The 24,638-nt window shown below is 43.2% G+C and overlaps 6 protein-coding genes across 8 annotated transcripts; 4 read left to right on the plus strand and 2 right to left on the minus strand.

Annotated features, from left to right (window-relative positions):
- The first annotated feature begins 2,175 nt into the window (after positions 1–2,175).
- LOC120453781 lies at positions 2,176–12,842 on the plus strand. Its single transcript, XM_044006450.1, has 8 exons — positions 2,176–2,366; positions 2,938–3,434; positions 4,609–5,790; positions 5,993–6,044; positions 7,808–7,993; positions 10,542–10,806; positions 11,285–12,184; positions 12,251–12,842. The coding sequence occupies exons 1-8, from the start codon at positions 2,320–2,322 to the stop codon at positions 12,710–12,712; spliced, it is 3,591 nt and encodes a 1,196-aa protein (XP_043862385.1). The 5' UTR covers positions 2,176–2,319; the 3' UTR covers positions 12,713–12,842.
- LOC120454388 (esterase B1) lies at positions 6,801–9,368 on the minus strand. The gene is made up of 3 exons (XM_039639638.2): positions 9,102–9,368; positions 8,481–8,947; positions 6,801–8,094 (listed from the first exon to the last, which is right to left on the minus strand). The coding sequence occupies exons 1-3, from the start codon at positions 9,146–9,148 to the stop codon at positions 6,908–6,910; spliced, it is 1,701 nt and encodes a 566-aa protein (XP_039495572.1). The 5' UTR covers positions 9,149–9,368; the 3' UTR covers positions 6,801–6,907.
- Positions 12,843–13,479: 637 nt separating the features above from the next.
- LOC120454391 (esterase B1) lies at positions 13,480–15,285 on the plus strand. Its single transcript, XM_039639642.1, has 4 exons — positions 13,480–13,493; positions 13,548–13,824; positions 13,882–14,029; positions 14,099–15,285. Exons 1-4 carry the CDS (start codon positions 13,480–13,482, stop codon positions 15,283–15,285), a joined length of 1,626 nt encoding a protein of 541 aa, XP_039495576.1.
- A 4,014-nt stretch (positions 15,286–19,299) lies between these two features.
- On the plus strand, positions 19,300–21,881 carry LOC120454389 (esterase B1-like). 3 transcript variants are annotated; one of them, XM_039639639.1, is made up of 5 exons: positions 19,300–19,329; positions 19,389–19,662; positions 19,828–19,978; positions 20,529–21,262; positions 21,350–21,880. In XM_039639639.1, exons 1-5 carry the CDS (start codon positions 19,316–19,318, stop codon positions 21,800–21,802), a joined length of 1,626 nt encoding a protein of 541 aa, XP_039495573.1. In that variant the 5' UTR covers positions 19,300–19,315; the 3' UTR covers positions 21,803–21,880. The 3 variants fall into 3 exon arrangements, with proteins under 3 accessions (XP_039495573.1, XP_039495575.1, XP_039495574.1); XM_039639641.2 differs by lacking the exon at positions 21,350–21,880 and having other exon boundaries at positions 20,529–20,848; positions 20,923–21,103; XM_039639640.2 differs by lacking the exons at positions 19,300–19,329; positions 19,389–19,662; positions 19,828–19,978 and having other exon boundaries at positions 20,679–20,848; positions 20,923–21,262; positions 21,350–21,881.
- Positions 21,882–21,932: 51 nt separating this feature from the next.
- On the plus strand, positions 21,933–22,139 carry LOC120453793 (tubulin alpha chain-like; the record flags this gene model as incomplete). The annotated part of the gene is made up of 1 exon (XM_039638664.1): positions 21,933–22,139. A coding segment is annotated over one exon (192 nt), but the record flags the coding sequence as incomplete, so codon positions are not given.
- Positions 22,140–22,386: 247 nt separating this feature from the next.
- LOC120454392 (tubulin alpha-3 chain) lies at positions 22,387–24,338 on the minus strand. Its single transcript, XM_039639643.2, has one exon. It carries the CDS (start codon positions 23,857–23,859, stop codon positions 22,507–22,509), a length of 1,353 nt encoding a protein of 450 aa, XP_039495577.1. The 5' UTR covers positions 23,860–24,338; the 3' UTR covers positions 22,387–22,506.
- Between the last annotated feature and the right edge of the window lie 300 nt (positions 24,339–24,638).

Raw genomic sequence — 24,638 nt, forward strand, 5'->3', positions numbered from 1 at the left:
TTGTTATTAGGGGTTTCCGATATAAATGATAGTATACATATATAACCAGTGTTGGGAAGTACCTAGATACTTGTACCTAGGTACCTAGGTACCACTTTTTGGTATCTTTTACCTTACCTAGGTATAAAAATATTATGCTACCTTTAAATTTACATAGGTACTACTTTTTATATGCCTAGAGAAGTAGGTAAGCTAGGTAAAAAGGAAATGAAATATTTGTGGTTTTCTTTATTTATTACTAAATAGACTTTTTAATTATTTTCCTTTGAACAAAATAATCGAACTCATATTTGATCCTACCTTAACAATTTGTGAAAGAACCCACACCTGTCCATAAGAGACGAAAAAGTCCGTAAAAGAAAGCTCAAATAAAAAGAAACTACCTTTTGTTTTAAATGGCCAATTTTTTAAGCCAGATGTCAAATGTGTATTGTGTGTAAATAAAGCGATTAAGTTCGACGAAAATTCGACTGGAAATTTACACAAACATCTTAAGGCAAGTATAATATAATTATATTATATGTTCATTTGTGTGTATTTCTGTGCAAGTTAAAAGTGAAGTAAAGTAAATGAAAATAAGTATAAGTTCTGTGCTTCGGGATATAAAAGTTCATTTATACTTTTGAAATTAGAGAACATTTTGTTGACAAAATCAAATTTTTTAATGTGTTAAAAGGGTATTTTGTCGGAAAATATTTTATCGCGAAATGTGTATTTATACATACATATGTACATACATACGCACATGGAAAAAAATGATTTTGTAAATAAAAGCGCATTTAAATTAGAAAATATAAAAATTGTGCTTTGATGTGTCGACGTTTTCTTATACCAAATCAAATCGGCACATTTTATTTCATACATACATATGTATGTATGTATGTGTGCTTTTGTGACGGAATTTTTTGCGTTTGTAAAAATGAATGGCTACATCAATATATATTGGAAATGGATGATATATACATCAATATATATTGGAAATGGATGATATATATTCATTTTTACATACGCACATACAATAATTGGCGCCAAAATATTGATAATATATATTGAAGTAGCCATTCATTTTTACACACGCACATACAATATTTCGCCAAAATTAATATTCCGTCACAAAATTAAATGTTATGAAGTTTAAAAAATATTTTATTCTATTAATACTTTTTTTTGTAGAGGGTGCATCCAAACAGCTATGCGTCATATGAGGCCATGAAATCAGGAAGAGGAAAAATATTTAGAAAACTGTAAATTTGAATTGGAAGTCTTAGCCTATTTAAACGATCTCGACAAAAATGTCACTTCTTTGCATAAATATAAGCGAATTCTCAATGTATTTTTAAAGTTTAACACTGTCCTTCCCAGCTCTGCTCCCGTTGAAAGAATTTAAAGTTGCGGGGGTCAAATACTAACACCAAAAAGAAATAGGCTGGGAGATAACGTATTCGAAACCTTAGTTATGCTTAAAAAACCATTGATTAAGTAAGTTATTCATACTATAATAGTTTTTGTAAGTTTAAATATGAATTGTTATTTTAATTTTAAAAAGAACCGAATAAAAAAGTTTAAAATTCGTAAACTTGTTTTTACCTTTACCTAGGTACAGAAAAATTTGAAAACCTTACCTAGGTACTTATTATTGTAAATACCTTGTACCTTAACTAGGTAAAAGTATAGCGTACCTGTCCCAACTCTGTATATAACAAACTTGCTTTAACAGCGACCGAGAAATGCAAGCAGTGAAAGCAGTTCATGTTAGCTGCGCGCGCAGCTTTAATTTAAATGCTTTAAATGAGTAAATAAACAGATCCATATTTTTTGCGCAGATTATTATGAAACCCATTACGGTGGCAATTGCATGACCTATAACACCGTAAATGAGATCGTGCAGGTTTATTCCACTCTCCGACCCCATGAACTTCGAGTTTATATCACTTACGCGAGCGCGCAGAGTGATCATTAAAAAGCTATTACACAGAAGACGCGAAACAGCTGTCTTCTGTGAGCAGTTCGGCCCTCTCCGCTTATCAGTCTCGATATTCTACTCCAATATTCTGCGCCATATGTTTCGGTGCAGCGGCGGCAACTCACATTGCGATAAGAGGCGGTCGTGATTAAAGCCTCAACTGAAATGAGGCTGCTGTGTGCTTACTGGCAGTCGAACTGATGGATCGGATTGCGCGATTCAGTTGTTCCTCGTCGATCGCGGCCTGCGGAAGTGTTCACTTCACTATTGTGCCCCACTGGATTGTACCGCTGATTCTGACCCTTGAGTCTTCTATTCACATAGTAGTGACTATAATTGGAGTCGCGAGCGGATAAATGGAGATCCGAGTGGGCGTGGGCGATCTGCTGAAAATGGGCACCAAGTAGGTGACTTATAGGCAGTTACAGTAAAAGCTTACTTGGAGAGACCTCGTAGTGTTTCACTCTATGGTTTTACTCAAATGAATTCTAGTATTTAGCTGAACACAGAGTTTAATCAAATACTTGATAAGGTTTATTGTGCCTCGAAGTAATCACAAATATTTCACAGCTTTAACGCAAACTAATGAGTGGCATTGCTGACATGTTATTATTTTTGGACAGACTCGAAAGACGCCTAATATAAGTATTATCCTCATTATTAACACTTTAGGCTACCAAATTCATACCAACATCGAAAAAGGGAGTTTCAATTCGCGCTAAGGCTATAGATTTCAAAACGCTTGCTGATCGAAAATAGTTGACAAACATTGCAGTTTACCAAATGAGCTTTTACTGTATTCAATTGAGTACTTGTTCTGCTCTCACAATGATAAGATAAGAATGGCTTACTAGTAAACTCAAACTCAAAAGACCCTAACACATAATCAACCAAAAATACATAAAATAACATATATAAGTATAAATGGGATAAGTACAAATGGGATTACTGTTTTTTATTTTTTTAATAATAAGAAAACATATAAATCTAATTTTTTCACACAGGCTCATTGGCCACAAGATCGTCCAGTATCGCCTAGGCACAAAGCAGACGAAAGTGGTCTGCACCAGGGATGGACAGGTGCGCGGACATCGCCGAAGGACACTCTACGACGAGGAGTTGTACTTCGCCTTCGAAGGAATCCCCTTCGCACAGCCGCCGGTGGGGGAGCTGCGCTTCCGAGCCCCCCAACCAGCACGCCCCTGGTTGGGAATACGGGACTGCACCTACCCGAGGGCCAAGCCGATGCAAAAACACTTCGTGCTCAGCATCGTCGAAGGCAGCGAGGATTGCCTGTACCTAAACGTATACTCCAAGCGTCTGAAGTCGGACAAACCGCTGCCAGTGATCGTGTGGATCTATGGCGGTGGATTCCAGATCGGCGAGGCTGGTCGCGATTTCTATAGTCCAGACTACTTCATGCAGCACGACGTCGTGGTTGTCACATTTAATTACAGGGTGGGCGCATTAGGTAAGTTTCTATGGTTTTACATTAATTACTTAAACTTAAAATGTATATTTCAAGCTAAAATGTTATATAATGTAATAATATTAATTAATATATTTAAAATAATTTTAAAAATTCGTAGCTCTCTTGCAGAAACTCTGCACAAAAATTGTTTTTCTCTTATTAAACTATTCACAAGCTTAACACTAATATAGAATAAATTAAAAAAAATCTTCATCCTGCCTTGATCTCACTTACTTACAGAATAGTCTATATCATACGAATTACACGCTGCTCTTTCCAAACCATGAAAACTTAATTTCAATCCCAAAGAACACCCAGGCCATGTAGATTAATTGCCCACTACTGCCACCTCTAGTCATAAAATCGTTAGCACTACTATTACTGTCGCTTAAGTTGCTGTTAAATTGGAGGGAGAACAATACTGACCTGTAATTATTATTACTCTAACGATCAATTAAAATAATGTGTATGTAAGCTCATGCGGGAACGAACCGTGTAACGAACTGGTAGATCGAAATGCTCTACATCTATAGTATAGATTAAATCAGCTTTTATTAAATCAAACCATTTTGACGCTATTTACTTATTTGTACGTTGTAGACAAAAGTTCAAAACTTATGATACAATAGATATCGGCTATAGCTGTTGGGGCTTTCAGTCGGACTGTAACAATATTTACTTATATATTTAGTTAAAACAACATTTGCAATTATTTACATTATATATACAGTGATTTACAATTTGGGGATTACGGATATTTTCTTTTTTTTTTTTTAAACATTGAATATTTACCGTAGATCGATTATGTTTGCTTTATTCAGAAATTTAAATAATTGTTCGAGATTTTCGGGTCAATATTGCGGAAACGGTTGATTGACTGGGAGAATCGATACTCATGGGTCAGGTCACTCTGGTGTGTCCTAGACGTAGTCTTATGATTTTTGAGAGATCTCTTCTGAGTATATCACAGATTTTACAGTATTTGGTATAATCAGTTATGTTTTCGTTATTTGGGGTTATGGATAGGTAACAGGGAGATGAATTTCTAATGTATGTAATTGGTTTTGTCCTTTTACGTTAGTATTGCTGGGGTATACTTTATAAGCTGAACTTAACATGTTCACCAGTAATATACAATTCTCAAAAGCTAACTCAAATCTCTGGAATATTTCAGGCTTCCTTAGCCTCCAAGATCGTGACTTGGATGTGCCCGGAAATGCTGGTCTTAAGGACCAAGTGATGGCCCTTCGCTGGATCAGTCAGAACATAGCCCAATTCAATGGAGACCCCCAAAATATAACGCTGATGGGCGAGAGTGCGGGAGCAGCCTCCGTTCACGCGATGATGACCACTGAGCAAACAAGAGGGCTCTTCCACAAGGCCATCATGCAATCGGGATCCATGTTCTGCGAGTGGGCCAATGAGCCAAGTGGCAGGTGGGCACACCGCCTGGCCTGCCAACTAGGATACTCGGGCAGTGAGAACGAGAAGGAAGTGTTTCGCTTCCTTCAAAAAGCCCCCGCCTCCGAAATGGCCGCACAGGGGATTACTCTCGTCTCTCAAGAGGAACGACGGGAGTACGTCCTGTTTCCGTTTACTCCCGTTGTGGAACCATATATCACCAGGGATTGCGTATTGCCCCGTTGCCATAGGGATATGCTGCCGGGGGCTTGGGGAAATGACCTGCCGCTGATCCTGGGGGGCAACTCCTTTGAAGGCCTCTTCGCCTACCAGAGTACCCTGCACGACGAGGAACACATGCTAAGTGCCTTTGAGGTGCTAATTCCTCGGGAGATCAGGGAAAAGAGAAGCCAGTCTCATCTCAAGGATTTGCTACGTCAGTTCAAGGTGGATAATTTCGAGGATGCAACTCGTGGGAGAATGGAGTTCAATGAGTGCCTGCATATACTGTCCGTTAAACACTTTTGGCACGGCATCCATCGCACTGTATTGGCCCGCCTCAGCCACGCCCCCACTACGCCCACATATCTGTACCGATTCGATGTAGACTCACCCCACTTTAATCACTTCAGGCAGGTGATGTGCGGAAAACACGTTCGCGGAGTCAGCCATGCCGACGATATTTCCTACCTTTTCTACCACATTTTGGCCAACAAGGTGGAGAAGTCTTCGATGGAGTACCAAACCATACAGAGACTGGTCGGCATGTGGGTGGCATTCGCCCGGAACGACAATCCCAACTGTCCACAGATCGCCCCGACCACATGGGAAGCGCTAGATGAGCAAGGTCCGCAGATGTGTCTCAATATTGGAAAACAACTGGAGTTCATTGTGCTGCCGGAGTCAAAGCAAAATAGGATTTGGGATAGACTATACGATAAGCACGACCTTTTCTAGATGGGAGTTTGTATGTGCACTTTGTAAATAAACAGCCCCTGGGTTTCGACAATAAGGAAAATGAAAATTATTTTAATGTATTGTGTAATTGAATTATGATTGGTCAAACAGCCCGCTTAGGCCTCCTTAACCTGCTTTGATGAAAAACAAGGGAGAACGCTAAAGTCGAGTTCCCTGACTATCTGATACCTATTACTCAGCTAGTGCAAGTGCGAAGGAGTGTCACAAGTATGGACGTGGCAGTTTTAGACGGTTTGTGGGCGTGGCAACATGGGTCAACCAACTTGCGCTGCGTCTATGTCTCTGGAGTCTGCATGCTGAATCTCAACTTTCTAGCTTTTAAAGTTCCTGAGATCTCGACTTTCATACGGACAGACAGACAGGCGGACGGATTGATCAAGAATACTTTATATGGTCGGAAACGCTTTCTTCTGCCTGTTACATAATTTTCAACGAATCTGATATACCCTTTTACTCTACGATTGACGGGTATAATTAACCTTAACTAAAATTTCAGCATTGGCCCTGGTAAACATTGGGAAAATAAGTTTTAAAAAAATATATATTTAGATTTATATATTTAGATGTGGCTTAATCAATATTTACCAAATACATGGTTTAATCTAGTTAAATAAAACTTGTTTGTGTGATAGCATTAAGCACAATGCAAAAAGCAATTCGCCTTGCCAGGTAGTTTTCCATTAAATGACCTTAAGCTTGATCTTCGCAATGACTCAACAATGTTTGCCGACTATAATGATATTTACTGACAGTTGCAAAACTGTTTCAATGGTAAGTTAAAAAAAAAGGTTAATTATATATAAATAAGGGGTAAAAACAGTTAAAATAAGTCCCCAATCTCTAATTTCTATTTATAAATATGAGCTTTTCAAAAATATACACGACCTACAACCAAATACTTCCTTATCTATAAACACATAAGTGCAAAATGTATAATTAGAAATTAATTTGTGATTATTTTAGAAGTCTTAAATGGAAGTCTTTGTTATTATCAAAAATAAATATATGTATTTATGCATTATTAAGACAAAAGATTTAAAAACGTTATTAAAGAATAAAAAATATACACTTGACCTTGTGTTTGTAGTTGAGAACTAGAAGAGAGACTCTCTGGGATAAAACGTATCCCACACAGCCAGGCATTCGGCCTCCGGCAATTCTCGCATTTCAAGATCGTGGCTGATGTTGAAGCACTTCTCCACGGCGCTTTCCATCGGCTGTACGGGCTCCCATTTAGTAGACCCGAGTTCTGGACAATTTGGATTCCCACTGGAGGCAAACGACGTCCACATGCCCACCATTCTCTCTATGGTCTTATATTCCATCGACGACTTATTTAGTTTGGAGGCTATGATGTTGTAGAACAGGTACGATAATTCATCCGCATGGGATACTCCACGAACCCGATCGCCGCACACCAATCGCCGAAATTGATTGAAGTGCGGGGAATCGAAATCGAAACGGTATAGATAGGTGGGAGTTTTGGGGCCATAAGACTGGCGGGCGAGAATAAAGCGATGTGTATCGTGCCAAATCTGGCGATGCGAAAATATATTCAGTGCCTCAAACATTTCCATTGATTCTTGCATCTCGTTGTTGAAGTAGAGTTTCTTTAGTCGCCGAACCAGAAGATCCTGCCCTTCCAGACTGCTGGTTTCTCTAACCTCCCTCGGGAGGATGTTGTGAAAGTTTTTCAAGGCCCAAGGATCATTTCTAACCAATTGGTACGAAAATAGACCCTCGAAAGAATTTCCTCCGACAATAACGGGAATGTCGTTGCCCCAAGCCCCGGACAACAGATCCTTGTGTCTTTTGGGCACCACACAATGGTCGGTTTCGTAGGGTTCTACCACAGGACCGAAGGCGAATATTAGGAAGCTCCGGACCTCATCTTGGCTGATAACGTTCTGATCAACAGCCGCTATCTGACGAGCGCTAACCTTACTGAGAAAACTTAGGACATCCGCGTCCTTCTCGTCGCCCTTGTATCCCAGGTTCTGGGCCAACCGGAACGCCCAATTGTTATCCGGACTCTCCATCCACTCGCTGAGAGCACATCCCGACTGCATGATGGCCTTGTGGAAGAGACCTCGTGTTTGCTCCGTGGTCATCATCACGTGGACAGAAGCAGATCCCGCACTTTCTCCCATCAAAGTGATGTTGTGGGGGTCGCCATTGAAGTGAGCGATATTCTGGCTTATCCAACGTAGAGCCATTACTTGGTCCTTAAGTCCCGCATTTCCAGGAACATCCAGCTTCGGGTCCTTTAGACTGAGAAAACCTAAGAGAGAGACATAAGATATAAACGTTATTTTATATGAATTGATTAAATATTTACAAATTTCTGTATCCCTATTTAACTACTTTAGTTTGTTTCCTAGAATAGAATGTTGAATCGTAAATCGACTTGACACCTACTATAAATAAGTTTATATACATTTATTTTATACCTATTTCATTAATCAACTTTGTTATTGTTGATGCTGATAAAGATTATATATATTGGCTAAAACCCAATTCCCAGCTCACATGTGAATGATTAGACCCCTTATCAAAAATGAGTTATTCATCTCATTGGAATTTCATATGTAAGAGTACTGTGTACACTTAATAATTGGATTTAAATTTATTTCCTAATTCAGTCATATATGACTAAAAGTTACTTACCTAGTGCTGCCAACCTGTAGTTGATAGAGACGAATACCACTGATTGCTTCATGAAGTAATCGGGACTGTAAATATCCCTGGAGGCCTCGCCCTTTTGGAAACCACCTCCATAGATCCACACAATTACGGGCAGCGGTTTTTCCGACTTCAGGACTTTCACATAAACGTTTAGGTGCAAACAATCTTCACTGCCCTCGACAATTCCCAAAAGCATGTTCCTCTGCATGGGCTTGGATCTATTGGTAGTGCAGTTGAGCACTCCTTGCCAGGGTTCCGGTGGCTGAGGAGCCCTAAATCGGAGGTCACCCATGGGGGGCTTGGCGTATGGAATACCCTCGAAGGCAAAGTACGGCTCCTTATCATAGACCGTCTTCCTTTGGAGTCCGCGCACCTGTCCGTATTTGGTGTCCAAAGTCACTGTGTGACTCGTGGATAGCCGGTACTGTTGCACCTTGTGGCCCACCAGCCTGAATGATAAATTGGGTCAGATCGGGGGTCGTAGACAAGTAGACATTGTTGAGCGTTTAGGGAAAAAGAACAAGGTCCAAAGGTAACGATTACCAAAAATCACGACGTTGGCCATGTACTCTTGACCTTTAATTATCTTATCTAATTACTTACTGGGCTCCCATCTTCAGCAGCTTTGGCCATCCCACTTGTACCTCCATGGTTTTGTTCGTTTCTATTTGTAAGGATTATATTAAGGATCCACTGTTTCGTTTGGTGGGCTTCGCGGTATTTCTAGTTCGAGCGAATTCTTCCGTGCGACTGATCGGAGAGACGCCGGCAACACTCGGCTATACTCTAATACATATAACTATATAGCCGTATAATCATTATCAGGAACAGCTTTGGTAAGCAAAATTGGTCACTGTTTTGCTTTAAAACATATATTATATGATTACTGGAAGCAAATATATTTTCAAAAATAAAATATAAATAAAATAGCGAATTAGAAACTAATTTGTATTCATGTATAAACCTATAAATATTTAACTATTTTAACATTACATATTATGTGAATTAGAAACTAATTTGTATTCATGTATAAACCTATAAATATTTAACTATTTTAACATTACATATTACGTTTATTGATAATATTTAAACAAAATTTTAATATTTTTAAAATCCTGGGGTGTGGGGTGCGGGGTGCGGGAACCAGAGTGCTTGGTGTGTGGTCCGGAGTGCGGGGTGCGTGATGCAGGGTGCGGGGTGTGGGCGTGGCAAATCGATAGAAATTTTTAAGACTAATAAAAAAAAGAAAAAATATCAAAACATCGGCCTGCTATGTCTCTGGTATCTACATGCCTGGTATCTAGATCTCGACTTTCATACGGACGGACAAACAGGCGGACATGGCCAGATCGACCCGGCTAGTGATCCTCAACAAGAATATATATACTCTTTATGGTCAGAAACGCTTCCTTCTACCTGTTAGATATTTTTCAACAAATCTAGTATACTCTACGAACAGCGGGTAAACAACAATTTTCTACATATCTACATATGTGAAATTCTGATTTCTTATTCTGACGTTTGCAGTGACATTAAGCTTCTCAAACACATAATATTAAATATGCAAAAGGTTTATGAAATTTTAAACATAAATAAATTAGGTAAGATAAACTCTATAAAGAATAAAGATAATAAAGAATTACACGCATCAATATGTGGTACGCGACTGTGACTGTTAGCAAATCATCGCTGGTAAGAATAGAGCTTTTTTTTTTGATCGCTGAAGATGCTCTCTTTCTGTTATGCTCTCTTCTGTTATGGCCGAAGTCAGCTGTTAACAACAACACTTTTGCAGTGACATTGAGCTTCTTAAACACAGTGCCACAAAAAGCTAGCAAAGCAAACTGAAAATCAGCTGTCTCGAAATTCTTTGCTTTTATTTCATTTTTTGCGCGATAAAAGGTCTTTAAATGCTTTTCCACTGCAAGATAAAAAGTTACGAGCGCGAAGCCAGCATTTAGCAGTCGAACATGAAGAGGTAAGGTTGCAGAAGCAGTGAACCCTCCGCAGTGAACTAAGTGTTCCTGGATCCTCCTCCTCCAGCTTGCAGGTGAACACGACCAGCGGACCGGTGCGCGGAAAACTGTGCTCAGGTCTCTACGGCGATGAGTACGTCAGCTTCGAGCGGATTCCGTACGCGCAGCCGCCGGTTGGGCCGCTCCGGTTCATGGCCCCCCTGCCCGTGGAACCCTGGAGCCAGCCTCTGGATTGCACCCAGTCCGGCCAGAAGCCGCTCCAATTCAACCACTACTCCAAGCAGCTGGAGGGCGTCGAGGACTGCCTGTATCTGAATGTCTACGCGAAGGAGGTACCACTGCGGGATCGTTAAGTATACTTTCTTAAAGAGTCAAGGTTACTTGGGTTGAGTGTCAATAGTAATAATTAAGTTTAATGTTGTCTAACAAAACCATCAGGGACTTTAGAGCCCATGAAATTTTATTCATTTATCTGACCTCACATTTATAAGATATGACGATTATCAGCTAACCGCTGAGTCACATTAGTCCGTTGGACGGCGTTTGAGGTCTTGTATGTGTTTAACGCAAAAGCCAAGTATGAAAGGGGATTTTTAGAATAAAAACTACTTACACAGTTTACTTTTTGAAGCCTTAATTAGAGAAAGATAACTAGTTTGGGTTCAGTTCAAATTATTACTTCTTTAGAAGTACCCTTTAAACCCATTAAAAGTTTTTATTCCAAGAGCAGGAGTCTTAAGAAGGATTAAGTCTTTTATATTGTCAAATATATCCCAAGCGTTTCTAAATCATTATTTACCTTCCATACAGCTCGACTCTCCAAGTCCACTACCGCTGATTGTGTTCTTTTTTGGAGGTGGTTTCGAAAAGGGCGATCCCACCAAGGAGCTGCATAGTCCTGACTACTTCATGATGCGCGATGTGGTCGTAGTCACAGTTAGCTATCGCGTGGGTCCACTGGGATTCCTGAGCCTGAACGATCCTGCCGTTGGAGTGCCCGGAAATGCAGGTCTGAAGGACCAGCTGCTGGCAATGCAATGGATCAAAGAAAACGCTGAAAGATTTAATGGCGACCCCAACAACGTGACCGCTTTTGGTGAGAGCGCCGGAGCCGCTTCAGTGCATTACCTAATGCTGAATCCCAAGGCTGAGGGTCTGTTCCAGAAGGCCATTTTGCAATCGGGCAATGTGCTCTGCTCCTGGGCCCTCTGTTCTATCAAAAATCTGCCCCATCGGTTAGCGGTCAACCTGGGAATGGAAAGTGCCGAGCATGTAACCGACGCCATGGTTTTGGACTTCCTGCAGAAATTACCGGGAGAGACACTCGTACGACCATACCTACTCAGCGCAGAGGAGCACCTGGACGACTGCGTCTTTCAGTTTGGACCAGTGGTGGAGCCATATAAAACGGAGCACTGTGCGCTGCCTAAGCATCCGCAGGAACTGCTAGACAAGGCCTGGGGAAACAGGATTCCGGTGCTGATGAGCGGCACTTCTTTCGAGGGTTTGCTGATGTACGCCCGAGTCCAAATGGCTCCGTACTTGCTCACCAGCCTGAAAAATGAACCAGAGCACATGCTACCACTGGATGTGAAGCGGAATCTACCCCAGGCGCTGGCTCGACATCTGGGCCAGCGGCTTCAGGAGACTCATTTCGGCGGCAGCGACCCTTCTTCCATGTCGCCAGACTCCTTAAAAGCGTACTGCGAGGTGAGATAATTTAGATCTTTACATCTTTTGATTTGACAGATAAAGATATTTGCAAACTTCTTTCAGTACGCCAGCTATAAAGTGTTTTGGCATCCCATTCTAAAAACGCTGAGATCCCGTGTAAAGAGTGCTTCCAGTGCATCCACATACCTTTACCGGTTCGACTTTGACTCTCCGACGTTCAATCACCAGCGATTGAAGTACTGCGGGGATAAGTTGCGGGGCGTGGCCCACGTGGATGATCACTCGTACCTGTGGTATGGAGACTTCTCCTGGAAGCTGGACAAGCACACACCCGAGTTCCTCACAATCGAGAGGATGATTGATATGTTGACAAGCTTCGCGAGGACATCGAATCCTAGCTGCAAGCTCATCCAGGATCAGCTTCCTCGAGCCAAAGAATGGAAGACACTAAACAGCCAATCCGCTTTGGAGTGCCTCAACATCTCTGAGAACATTAAGTTGATGGAGCTGCCGGAGCTGCAGAAGCTGAGGGTCTGGGAAAGTGTCTGCCAATCAACGGACTAACCAAGAGTATTAAATGTCCTCCTTAACAAAATTTGTATCTTAAATCAAACAATTGACTTAACATTTAATAACGATGCCGAGTATCTAAAATAAAAATTTTAGTTGGAAATATATTGTATAAAAAATCGGACAACTATTTGTTGTGGTTGGTGTGTTTTGCATTTGTAAATCCGCATACTATTCCCTATTTCTTATATTAAATATTTTCTTAAGCAATCAAAAGGAAGAAAAAATGATGTATGTATATAAGGCGTTACACTTTGTATGACTTGTTACTTTCGCTTTCGTACTTTAATTTTTATACCCGTTACTCGTAGATTAAAAGGGTATACTAGAATCGTTGAAAAGTATAGAACAAGCGTTATAGGAAGCGTTTCCGAACAAACATATATATATATTGATCAGTACCGATAGCCGAGTCGATCTGGCCATGTCCGTCTGTCTTTCTGTATGAACGTCGAGATCTCAGGAACTATAAAACCTAGAAAGTTGAGATGAAGCTCTTCGCACTTCCACTAGCTGGGTAACGGGTATCAGATAGTCGGGGAACTCTCAATCTCTCTTGTTTTGTATGTAAACAGTTCAAGATAGTCTACTTTGTAATTTAATTTTTGTTCCCTTGTTTATGTGCGGCAAATTTACCATTGTTTGAGATATGAGAGCGATCCGAGTATTTTTAGGTTGATAAGCCCCGGCTATCGATAGAGGTCTTCATTGCTTAATCATAAGCGAAGGCAGTTAAAGCTAGAGACCAGCTGTATTCGGAGATGTCGGACGTTTAGTAAGAGCATTCATTTAAATCCAATGACAATTTGTTTTTTATTGTTTTATTCAGCGACGAAGTTGCCCCCGTGGTACAGACTACACATGGCAAGGTTCGGGGAACCCTTCTTAAATCCCTATATGAAGAACCGTTTTACGCTTTTGATGGAATCCCCTATGCGGTTCCTCCGCTGGGAACTCTACGCTTCAAGGAGCCACATGACCTCAAACCATGGCACGGGATTCGCGATTGCTCTAAGCCGCTAAGCAAGTGCCTGCAAGTGAGCACATTAACCAAGTTGGTAGAGGGCTCTGAGGACTGTCTTTATCTGAACATATCAGTAAAAACTGTAAGTCTCTTACTTTCTAGTACTTTAGTCCAAACAGCAATAATGGGTTTCTTTTAGCTTCACGGTGATCCCATGCCTGTGATGGTCTACATCCATGGAGGCGGTTTTAAGGGCGGAGATTCTTCAAGACGCGCCTGGGGTCCCGACTATTTTATGAAAGAAAACGTTGTGTACATAAGCGTTGGCCATCGACTGGGACCCTTAGGTGATATTTAATAGAGCTAAAACAACTGGGATTCGATCAAATCGCTTATATTTCATTATACTCTTACAGGCTTCCTCAGTCTAAAGGATCCCGACCTTGAAATTCCTGGGAATGCTGGATTAAAGGACGTTATCTTGGCCCTCCGTTGGATCAGGGCCAACGCGGGCAACTTTAATGGGGACCCCGAGAGAATCACCATTTTTGGTCACAGCTCCGGCAGCATGACAGTTCAGCTGCTTCTGGCAAGTCCACAATCAGAGGGACTGTTCCATAGGGCCATCCTTTTAGCAGGATTTTCAATGGAGCTGAATAGCCTGCCCCAAATGGAGTACCGCCTGGCCAAGCATTTGGGCTACGAGGGAGATAATGTCGATAGCCAGATCTTGGAGTTCCTCTTGAAGGCAGATCCGAAACTGATCGTCTCTGCGGACTTTTTCACTCCACTGGAGAAGAGACAGGGTCAGAACCTGTCCTTCAAACCCAGCATTGAAAGCTACGCCACTCCCAATGCAGTGCTCCTTGCCGAGCCAGTTGACCTCCAACGAACTTCGTGGAGCAATCGCATTCCCATCATCTTAGGCGCCAACAGTGGCGAGGGGTTGACTATCTTAAACTTCATAAAAATGAACCCTACGTGGCTAAAGGACTTTCAGTGCAACCCGGAGCGGGTTCTGCCTTGGACCCTGAGAAACCGCTGTGATGCTGGACAGCGGCGCCAATTGGGTCAAGCATTGATCCATCACTTTTGCGAGGCGCACGGCCACGAGTTGACTGTAGATCACACAAACGGATTGGTGGAGCTCTTAACCCACGGCATGGTGCATGCAATGGACCGACTAATCCAGTCCAGACTGGCTTACGGTCAGGCGCCCACTTACCTTTATCGATTTGACTTCGACTCGCCGGATTTTAATTTCTACCGAATTCGCTTCATGGGAAAAGACCAGAGGGGAGTTGGACATGTTGACGAGCTGGGCTACATTTTCAAGCTTCCAGCCACCTTCAAATTGGACAAGTCTCGACCAGAGTTCACAGCCATTCGCCGATTGGTGGCCATGTTTGTCCAATTCGCCGCCACCTCGGATCCAAATGCTCCGCTCACTAAATCTCTAGTGGATTGGAAGCCCGTAACTCGATTCGGAAAGCGAATGGTTCTTAATATTAGCGAGGACTTAAAATTTATTCCGCAGCCAGAAATGCCGAAGCTGAAGTTTTTCGATCGTCTTTACGAAATGGCGGGAGTACCTTTATTTTAAATAATCGTACCCTTTAATCTTTATTGAAACCAAAACTTATGTTTTGCTCATTAGAAATAAATAATTTGTGTTATTTTTCACTTGCTCTGGAGCAAACATTTTTTGAATTACCTATAATCATTATTAAAGGTTAAAAGGTGATATTGAAAATTTTCAAAGCCAGATACATTTAACAACGTGTAGTTTTAAGCTTGCTAGATGAACGCGCCGTAATTGTCCATACACCCGGAAGTGCGACTATACTCTCCACGCGAGGGCGGCTGGAAACAGGTCCCCTGGCAAAGCTCAGTCTGGCCGTACAAACTTCAAGGCAGCGAAGTTGGCGAGTGAGCCCACCTGACCACAGGATGGGGTTTGGGTGAACCCCGCCTCAAATCTGAGGCGACTGAGTCGCCAAGTTGGAATGAAGGTGGAATGAAGGTGGAATGGGCAAGATCCGTTTTGCCAAACCTCAACAAGGAAGTCCCCAAGCCACCCAAGACACAGAGGTCAAAAAGCGACTTCCACCTAAAAAGGAGCGCTCCCAGAACGTTCCCTCCGACCCCTCGGCAAAGCGGCAACGCGTACAGCCAGGGCGCATTCTCCTGGGCGTGGTCGACAGAAACGACCCGAGTGGCAGGATCCCACGTAAGAAGTGGAAGTGGGTGGAAGCAGCCCTAGCTACAAAATGCTTCGAAATTCTGGCCAAAGAACCTGGCCCCCCTCCTGTCTGCAAAGACGTGGGATGGTTCCAAGGCAGCGTCAAGGTGATCGCCTGCGACGACGAGCGCTCTTTGGAGCTGTACAAAGCCGCAGTAAAGGAGCTGGGGAAGGTGTATGAGGGCGCCGGACTTGTTGCGTTGAGCTGGTCCGACGTACCTTGCCGACCCCAAGCAAGGATCTGGATCCCGGCATCCATCAAGGCGCCGGACCAGATCCTCACCATGCTGCAGCGATGCAACGCCCACCTTCCCACCTCGGACTGGCGAGTGATGAAGGTCGACGAAATGGAGGGACCAACAAACCAGGCCATCCTCATTCTAAACAAGGAGTCCCTAGCTCCCATTGAGGAAGCTCACGGGGAGCTAAACTTCGGGTTTAGCTCAGTGACCATTAAGGTCTACAAATCGGACTCCGCCAAGGAGGATCAGGAAGGCAGTGGAGGAGTGATCGCGGAGATCGCCTCCGAGATCGAGGCATCGGAAACCGAGGACGGCTACTCTACCGATGCCTCAATCCTCCGCAGCCTTGCGAACATGGGACAATTGACTGACCTGGACACATCGGACGAGGAGGAAGCCGATAAAACCGTGGTGGAGAGGCCCACAGCAGATGTCCGTGAGGCTTCTGCAGATAAACCTCCACCACAGTAATGCAGCTTCCGCTGCTCTTCAACTCCATCTGGCTGAAGATGGAGTCGACATAGTCCTAATCCAGGAACCTTGGATAGTGGGAGGAAAGGTTTCAGGATTAGGGACTAAGGAATATAAGCTTCTAACAGCTCCCAGCGAAGGTAAAATAAGAGCCTGCATTCTAGCCAAAAAGCATCTTAGCATTTTTCTGCTCCATAATTACAGCGATGCAGACAACGAGGCAGCCACCGTGGAGAGTCAGCCATCTCCGTTCCGAGTGCTGTCATCATACATGGCCTACGAAAGGCAAGAACCGACGGTTGAACTGGTTAGGAGACTGGTAAAAGACAGCGAAAAGCAAAACATAGGCCTACTAATAGGCTGTGATGCTAACGCCCACCATACACAATGGGGAAGTACAGACACAAACGACCGCGGTGAGTCTCTTTTTAACTTTATCTTTAGTTCAATTTCATATGCAACAAAGGTAATGACCCCACCTTTATCATTAAGAACCGAAAAGAGGTAATACTGGAGGGTGCTAGATAAGCACTCTTTCTCGGACCACAGTTATATAGAAACGACCCTCACAACCAACCCCTCAAAGCCAGCAGTTTTCTCAAACCCAAGGAAAACAGACTGGCAAAAATACAAAAATATTTTAAGGGAAAAAATCCCAACGGATCCCCCTCCATACCCCCAAACAATCTCTAGTCTAAACGAACTAGTTTCAATCTTCACAGAAACCTGCAACTATGCACTAAAAAAGGCCTGCCCAAACAGCAAGCCCAAAAGAAAAAGAAAACCTCCCTGGTGGTCAGCAGAACTATCTCCCCTCTGAATGGACTGCAGAACCCTTTTTAACAGGGCCAAGGCAGGAAATGAGGAGGCCCTGTGGACCGCCTACAAGAAAGCCCTTGCAAACTACAAAGAAGCGATCAGGAAAGCAAAGCGATCCTTGTGCATGAGCGAAAAACTCAGTGTTTTGTCCAGCTGGACCAAGAATAACGGATTAGGAATTAACCCCTCAAAGAGCGAGCTGGTTCTCTTCACTAGGAATTATATATATATACCAGACTTAGTCCTGACCTATCCTCAACAATCAAAGACTTTCCTTCAGTAGCAGCGCAAGGTACCTGGCCGTAATACTTGACAAGAAACTAAACTGGAACTTGAAATGGGGCGTGACACCCTATATAGTAAACTGGATATATACGGCCATCGTCAGACCAATACTACTGTATGGGGTCGTGGTATGGTGGCCGGCCCTGAAAAAGAAATCCAGCACAAAAATGCTAGCAAAGATGCAAAGAGCCGCGGCACTCTGCATCACCAGTGCTTTACGCACCACCCCAAACGAATTCCTAAATGCCATACTCAACCTCCCAAGCCCAGAACTAGCTGGCATGGAACAGGCCACAGTAGCGGCAATCAGTTTTAGAGATTCCAAACAGTGGAACCCACAAGAAGCGGGTCACTCATGTATCCTAAAACACACTCAAATAGTCCCCTCCAGGACAGACTACTGCACTACAACGGAGTACATACAAACACCATTCAACACAATTATCCCAGAGATGGCCGATTGGAACTCACAAATACCTGGCCCCCAGAATGCTATATTCTTCTATACGGACGGGTCAAAACTACAGAACAGAGTAGGAGGAAGAGTTTACTCCGAACAGCTAGGCCTACGCATCTCGTTCAGACTCCCCGATCATTGCAGCGTCTTCCAAGCTGAAGTAGCAGCAATAAGAGAGGCCCTAAAGCATTTGAAAGCACTAAAATCGGAAAGCTCACACGTAAGCATTTTCAGTGATAGCCAAGCAGCTATCAAATCGATTGGCTCAATCTCAAGCCACTCAAAAACAGTATCGAATTGCCGCTCATCTGTACACGAGATGACACAACAATTCGTAATCAGCCTTATATGGGTACCCGGACACAGGGACTTAGAAGGCAACTCCATCGCAGATGAACTAGTTCGGAAGGCACTACCGCGCCACTCATACAAGAGATGGAGGGCATGAGTATGCCTTAAGCCACATGTAAACTACTAATTATGGAAAACCTAAACCGAAACAAACAGACAATATGGGAGAATACCACACACTGTCGCCTAACACGCCAAATATGGCCAAAAATAAACTCAAAAAGAACGTCAAAACTCTTAAGGTTGACCAGAGCAAACCTCAGCACTGCTATGAGAGTCCTCACAGGGCATTGGTTGATAGGCACCCAGGCCAGAAGACTATAATGATTTCTGTCGTAGCTGTAGGACGAAGAAATGGAAGAAACGGTAGAGCATCTACTATGCCACTGCCCAGCACTGCAAGCGAAAAGACTTGCTCAACTAGGAAGCAGATTCCTGATAGACACATCCGACGGCCGGTAAAACCTAGCCTAACCCACATTTAACAAGATAGGACAATTTAAGCTTATCGCCGTAATATTTTTGTTTTTATTATTTTTAAACTTTGCTTTTGTGGCAAACACAAAAGTATTTGCTTTTGTGCAAAAGCCTTTAACAATCCACACGATTAAAAGATTAGGTTTGCCACAAATTTTACCACATACGAATAAAAGCTCGATCACCGCACAATGTTTTTCAGCCTCCAACTTTGGCCTTTTGTGTTGTTTAGGCTTCGGATTTGGAACTCATTAGATTGTTGGCACCCACCGCGAACGGACGACTTGTAATGATGTCAGAAAGGTGAGTTTTTGAAAATCAGAATCCCCCAGAATTGAATTTATTGAGCTTGCCTCTAACAGCCTGAAAACTTGCGAGCTTACCCTGCCCTTGGGTAAAATTAAGGGCGTAAAACGACTCAGTCTTTATGACGACCCCTACTACAGCTTCGAAAAGATCCCCTTTGCGAAGCCCCCGCTGGGAGAACTGAGATTTAGGGCTCCGGTGCCTGCAGATCCATGGAGCGGAGTTCTGGATTGCACCCACTACGCAGAGAAGCCAACCCAGAGGGGTTTACAGACTCGAGTTGTCGAAGGCGGCGAGGATTGTCTGTATCTGAACGTCTATTCCAAGAAGGTTAGTGTACTGCGAGCTATTTGGACCAATAATAATCCGCTAAACGAAACCTTGTAGGCCCGTTAGCTTAAATATTTAGCTTAATAGTTTTTAAAAAAGCTATTTAAACAAATTACGATTCTGCATAATCGATTGTAATGACTGATAGCTAATTTATTTTTACAGTTGAAGAGTGACAAGCCATTGCCGGTAATGGTATACATTTATGGCGGGGGCTTCACTGTAGGAGAGGCAACCCGTAAATTGTACGGCCCGGACTATTTTATGGCCAAAGATGTTATTCTTGTGACGCTTAACTATCGCGTAGATTGTTTGGGTGAGTAATCTGAAACTCATAACAATTATCTTTATCTTCTCGGTTAGTTGGTGGTACAAAAGATTTAGTTTAGTAATACTACAATATCTTATGGACCACTACAGTTTGAGACTTGTATTAGTTGTCGATTCATACGATATCATACGATTTCTACAAAGAAATAAAATTTAATGGAAAGAACGATAGAAACGTGTTCTTTTTGAATTTAAAGATCAAACTCATAACATATAACACGTGGTTCTTTAGTCACTTTTTGAAATATTAAGAGTACTTAACATAACATTAGGAAATTATTAATCTGTCTTAAATCTTCTGATATCAAACTGAATCACCTTCTGACAAGGAAGAAAAGCATAAAAGGTATACAATTATTTTGTTTAATAACTTTTTATTAAAGGTTGAAATATAAAAACAAATAATCTCGATTTCCTAAAAATTAAAAGGCAGTCCTACGTAATATTCATATTCTTTCAATAAAGTGATTGGCAGAAATACATACTCACATTTGTTAAAATAAATCATTTTTATTTTAAAACGATATTTCTTAAAGGATTCCTGTCGCTCAAGGATCCGAGTCTGAAAGTTCCTGGAAACGCAGGTCTCAAGGACCAAGTGCTAGCTCTCAAGTGGGTCAAGCAGTACATTTCCAACTTCAATGGCGATGACAGTAATATTACGGTATTCGGAGATAGTGCCGGCGGTTCTTCTACCCACTTCATGATGTGTACGAATCAGACCAGGGGACTGTTCCACAAAGCCATTCCCATGTCGGGAACAGTCCACAATTACTGGGCCATTAACCCGACCGAAGACTTTGCCTTCCGCCTGGCTCAGCAGAATGGTTTCACTGGCGAAAATAACGACGCCAAGGTACTGGAATATCTCCGGGGAATTCCGGCTAGAGATTTAGTAAACCATAGTTTGATTTTACCCGAACACCGAAGGAATGGTCTGCTCTTCGCCTTCGGACCCACAGTGGAGCCATATGTGGGTGAGGATTGCGTGGTCCCCAAGCCGCCGGTGGAGATGGCCCGGGATGCGTGGTCCAACGATTTGCCCATCATGCTGGGTGGAACTTCCTTTGAAGGGCTCTTCATGTATCCAGCCGTTTCGGCCAACCTTAAGGCATTGGATGACCTAAGCAAGGATCCACTTGGCCTGGTGCCGATTGAAGTGCGTAAGGTCAGCAACAAGGAAGAGAGTGTGGAGTACAGTCAGCGCCTTATCAAAGCCTACTTCGGGGATTCACCACCCAGCTCAGCACTACTTATGAATATGCTCGATGTAAGTCACAGTGCTTACCAATGCACAAAACATGTTGTTTGGTTTATTTGTTAGGGGTTATTACCAAAAATATGTTATTTACTTTAGTTACATTCCTACAAAACGTATTGGCACGGTTATAATCGCACCTTCAACGCAAGACTTACCTATGCAAAAGCACCAACATATTACTATCGCTTCGACTTTGATTCGCCGAGCTTCAACTTCTACCGGACTAAGTTCTGTGGAGATAAGGTTAAAACTGGTGTGGCCCATGCCGATGACCTGAGTTATTTGTTCCGGAACGTGGGCTCTTGGAAACTGGAGAAGACATCGGCGGAATATCGCACCATCGAAAGGATGATTGGCATTTGGACGGCATTCGCGGCGACCTCCGATCCAAATTGCCCTGAGATTGGTCATTTGGACTGGAGACCATCTACAAAGGATGATTCCAAGCGCGTTATCAACATCAGCAGCGATGTTAGTATAATAGATTTGCCCGAGTATGAAAAAATTCAAATTTGGGATAGCTTCTATAAGCGAAATCCATTGATCTAAACATACAAATAAATTTTCACGCACTTACGTTCTCGAAAGTGCTGTTTTGCAAACCGAATTGATAAAAATACGAGTTTACGTATAATATAGATAGTTATCTATCCAGCTCGGATAGCTAATTTTTCGTTAAACTGGCCACTACACCTTTGGCAAGGAGATCGTCGATCTAGTTCTGGACAGGATCCGCAAGCTGGCCGATCAGTGCACCGGTCTGCAGGGCTTCCTCATCTTCCACTCGTTCGGTGGAGGTACTGGCTCTGGCTTCACCTTGCTGCAAGAAGTCCAAGCTGGAGTTCTTCGCGTATCCAGCTTTCGTACATAGAGCAGTTTAACCAACCCAAAAAAAAATCTTGCTTATAAACAAGAAAAGGAGCAAGTCATAAAAATGAAAGAAATACACAACGATTACGGTGTAAGGAAAATATATGCAGGTGTACCCCACGTGAACATATTTTTTAATGCATCACTTTTGGTCTTGTATAAAATTTAAGTTCATTCTAATACCTCTAGTTCCTTTAATTAAATTCAATTTTGTACTGCCTTTTTTGGGTTCTATTTTAGAAATGGTTAATAAAAACACAAACTGGGTTGTTGGGGTTTTTATTTTCTTCTTTGTTCGCTATACAGTGTCGGAGAGAATTTATGCATGCGAGTGGGAGCGTATGAAAATAAGCAGGATTTTGAGAGATGCACACCTATTGGCTCTAGTACTCCTCAGCACCCTCGCCCTCGCCGTCACCAGAGTCCATGCCGACCTCCTCGTAGTCCTTTTCCAAGGCAGCCAGATCCTCGCGGGCCTCTGAGAACTCGCCCTCCTCCATGCCCTCACCAACATACCAGTGGACGAAGGCCCTTTTGGCGTACATCAGGTCAAACTTGTGGTCCAGACGGGCCCAGGCCTCGGCAATAGCAGTGGTATTGGACAGCATGCACACAGCACGCTGAACCTTGGCCAGATCCCCGCCAGGAACCACAGTGGGTGGCTGGTAGTTAATGCCCACCTTAAAGCCTGTGGGGCACCAGTCCACGAACTGAATGGTGCGCTTAGTCTTGATGGTGGCGATGGCGGCATTCACGTCCTTGGGCACCACATCGCCGCGGTACAGCATGCAGCAAGCCATGTACTTGCCGTGCCGGGGATCCACCTTGACCATCTGGTTGGCTGGCTCGAAGCAGGCGTTGGTGATCTCGGCCACCGAGAGCTGCTCGTGGTAGGCCTTCTCGGCGGAGATGACGGGGGCGTAGGTCACCAGCGGGAAGTGGATGCGGGGGTAGGGCACCAGGTTGGTCTGGAACTCGGTGAGGTCCACATTAAGGGCTCCATCGAATCGCAGAGAGGCAGTGATCGAGGACACTATCTGGCCGATTAAACGATTCAGGTTAGTGTAAGTGGGTCGTTCGATGTCCAGGTTTCGGCGACAAATGTCGTAGATGGCCTCGTTGTCGACCATAAAGGCGCAGTCGGAGTGCTCGAGGGTGGTGTGCGTGGTCAGGATGGAGTTGTAGGGCTCCACCACGGCGGTGGACACCTGCGGAGCTGGGTACACGGCGAACTCCAGCTTAGACTTCTTGCCGTAGTCGACAGAGAGACGCTCCATCAGCAGCGAGGTGAAGCCAGAGCCAGTACCTCCACCGAACGAGTGGAAGATGAGGAAGCCCTGCAGACCGGTGCACTGATCAGCCAGCTTGCGGATCCTGTCCAGAACAAGATCGACGATCTCCTTGCCGATGGTGTAGTGGCCACGGGCGTAGTTGTTCGCCGCGTCCTCCTTACCGGTGATCAGTTGCTCGGGGTGGAACAGCTGACGGTAGGTTCCCGTACGGACCTCATCGACCACAGTGGGCTCCAGATCCACAAACACGGCGCGGGGCACGTGCTTGCCAGCTCCAGTCTCGCTGAAGAAGGTGTTGAACGAGTCATCACCTCCGCCCACGGTCTTGTCGGAAGGCATCTGGCCATCGGGCTGGATGCCGTGCTCCAGGCAGTAGAGCTCCCAGCAGGCGTTTCCAATCTGGACACCAGCCTGGCCCACGTGGATGGAGATACATTCCCGCATATTGATTTTTAATGGGGTTTCTGATTCCGGGTTTCTTGTTTCGAGTTTCGGTTTATCAATTCACGAAAAAAGTGTAAAGCCTACGATTTTGGGGTCTGTCTCTGCGGGCGTATACGTTGGAATGCCCGAGAATGGATTTTCAACAGACGTAAATCTCCCGTAGCTCTGTTTTACGAAAATTAGCCTCACAACTCGGATATTAGATAACTATCTATATTATACGTAAACGCGTTTCTTTTACCAATCGATTTTGCTTTGGTGGCACGGAAGACCCTGTCAGGCCGCTGTTTGGTTTTTTTGTTTGAATTCGGCTTTAGTTTCACGCTGATTTTTGCACAACATTGCTAGCTCTTGGCTAATATTAGATTACCATCGACCAGATGTTCAGATGCGGCTATATTGGCGCTATTTACCAGATTCAAAGATCAGTCAATTAATTTAGCACAAGCACGCTTGTTCAGTGGATTAAGTGTGACCGCCGGGGTGGAAGTTTAAAGATACCAAGTAGTTCATAAAATACCAACAGTTGCTTAAATAAACCATAAGCCACACATCGAAGAAATGTATAAAATTGTATATTCTTTAAACTTTGATTTCTGTTTAATTTGTTTCTTTATGATAAAAAATCATGCCAAATTACTAATGTTCCATTTAAATAGGTTTAAATGTGTAGTTTTTAGATCTACTAGTTACCAAGAAAAACAAAGTATTTAAATCGAAATTTATATTTTTATAGGTAGGTTATAAAAAAAGAAATAAATTGAGAGGACAACATTGAG

Source organism: Drosophila santomea, chromosome 3R (genome assembly GCF_016746245.2).
Source record: "Drosophila santomea strain STO CAGO 1482 chromosome 3R, Prin_Dsan_1.1, whole genome shotgun sequence".
Classification (NCBI taxonomy): Eukaryota; Metazoa; Arthropoda; class Insecta; order Diptera; family Drosophilidae; genus Drosophila; species Drosophila santomea.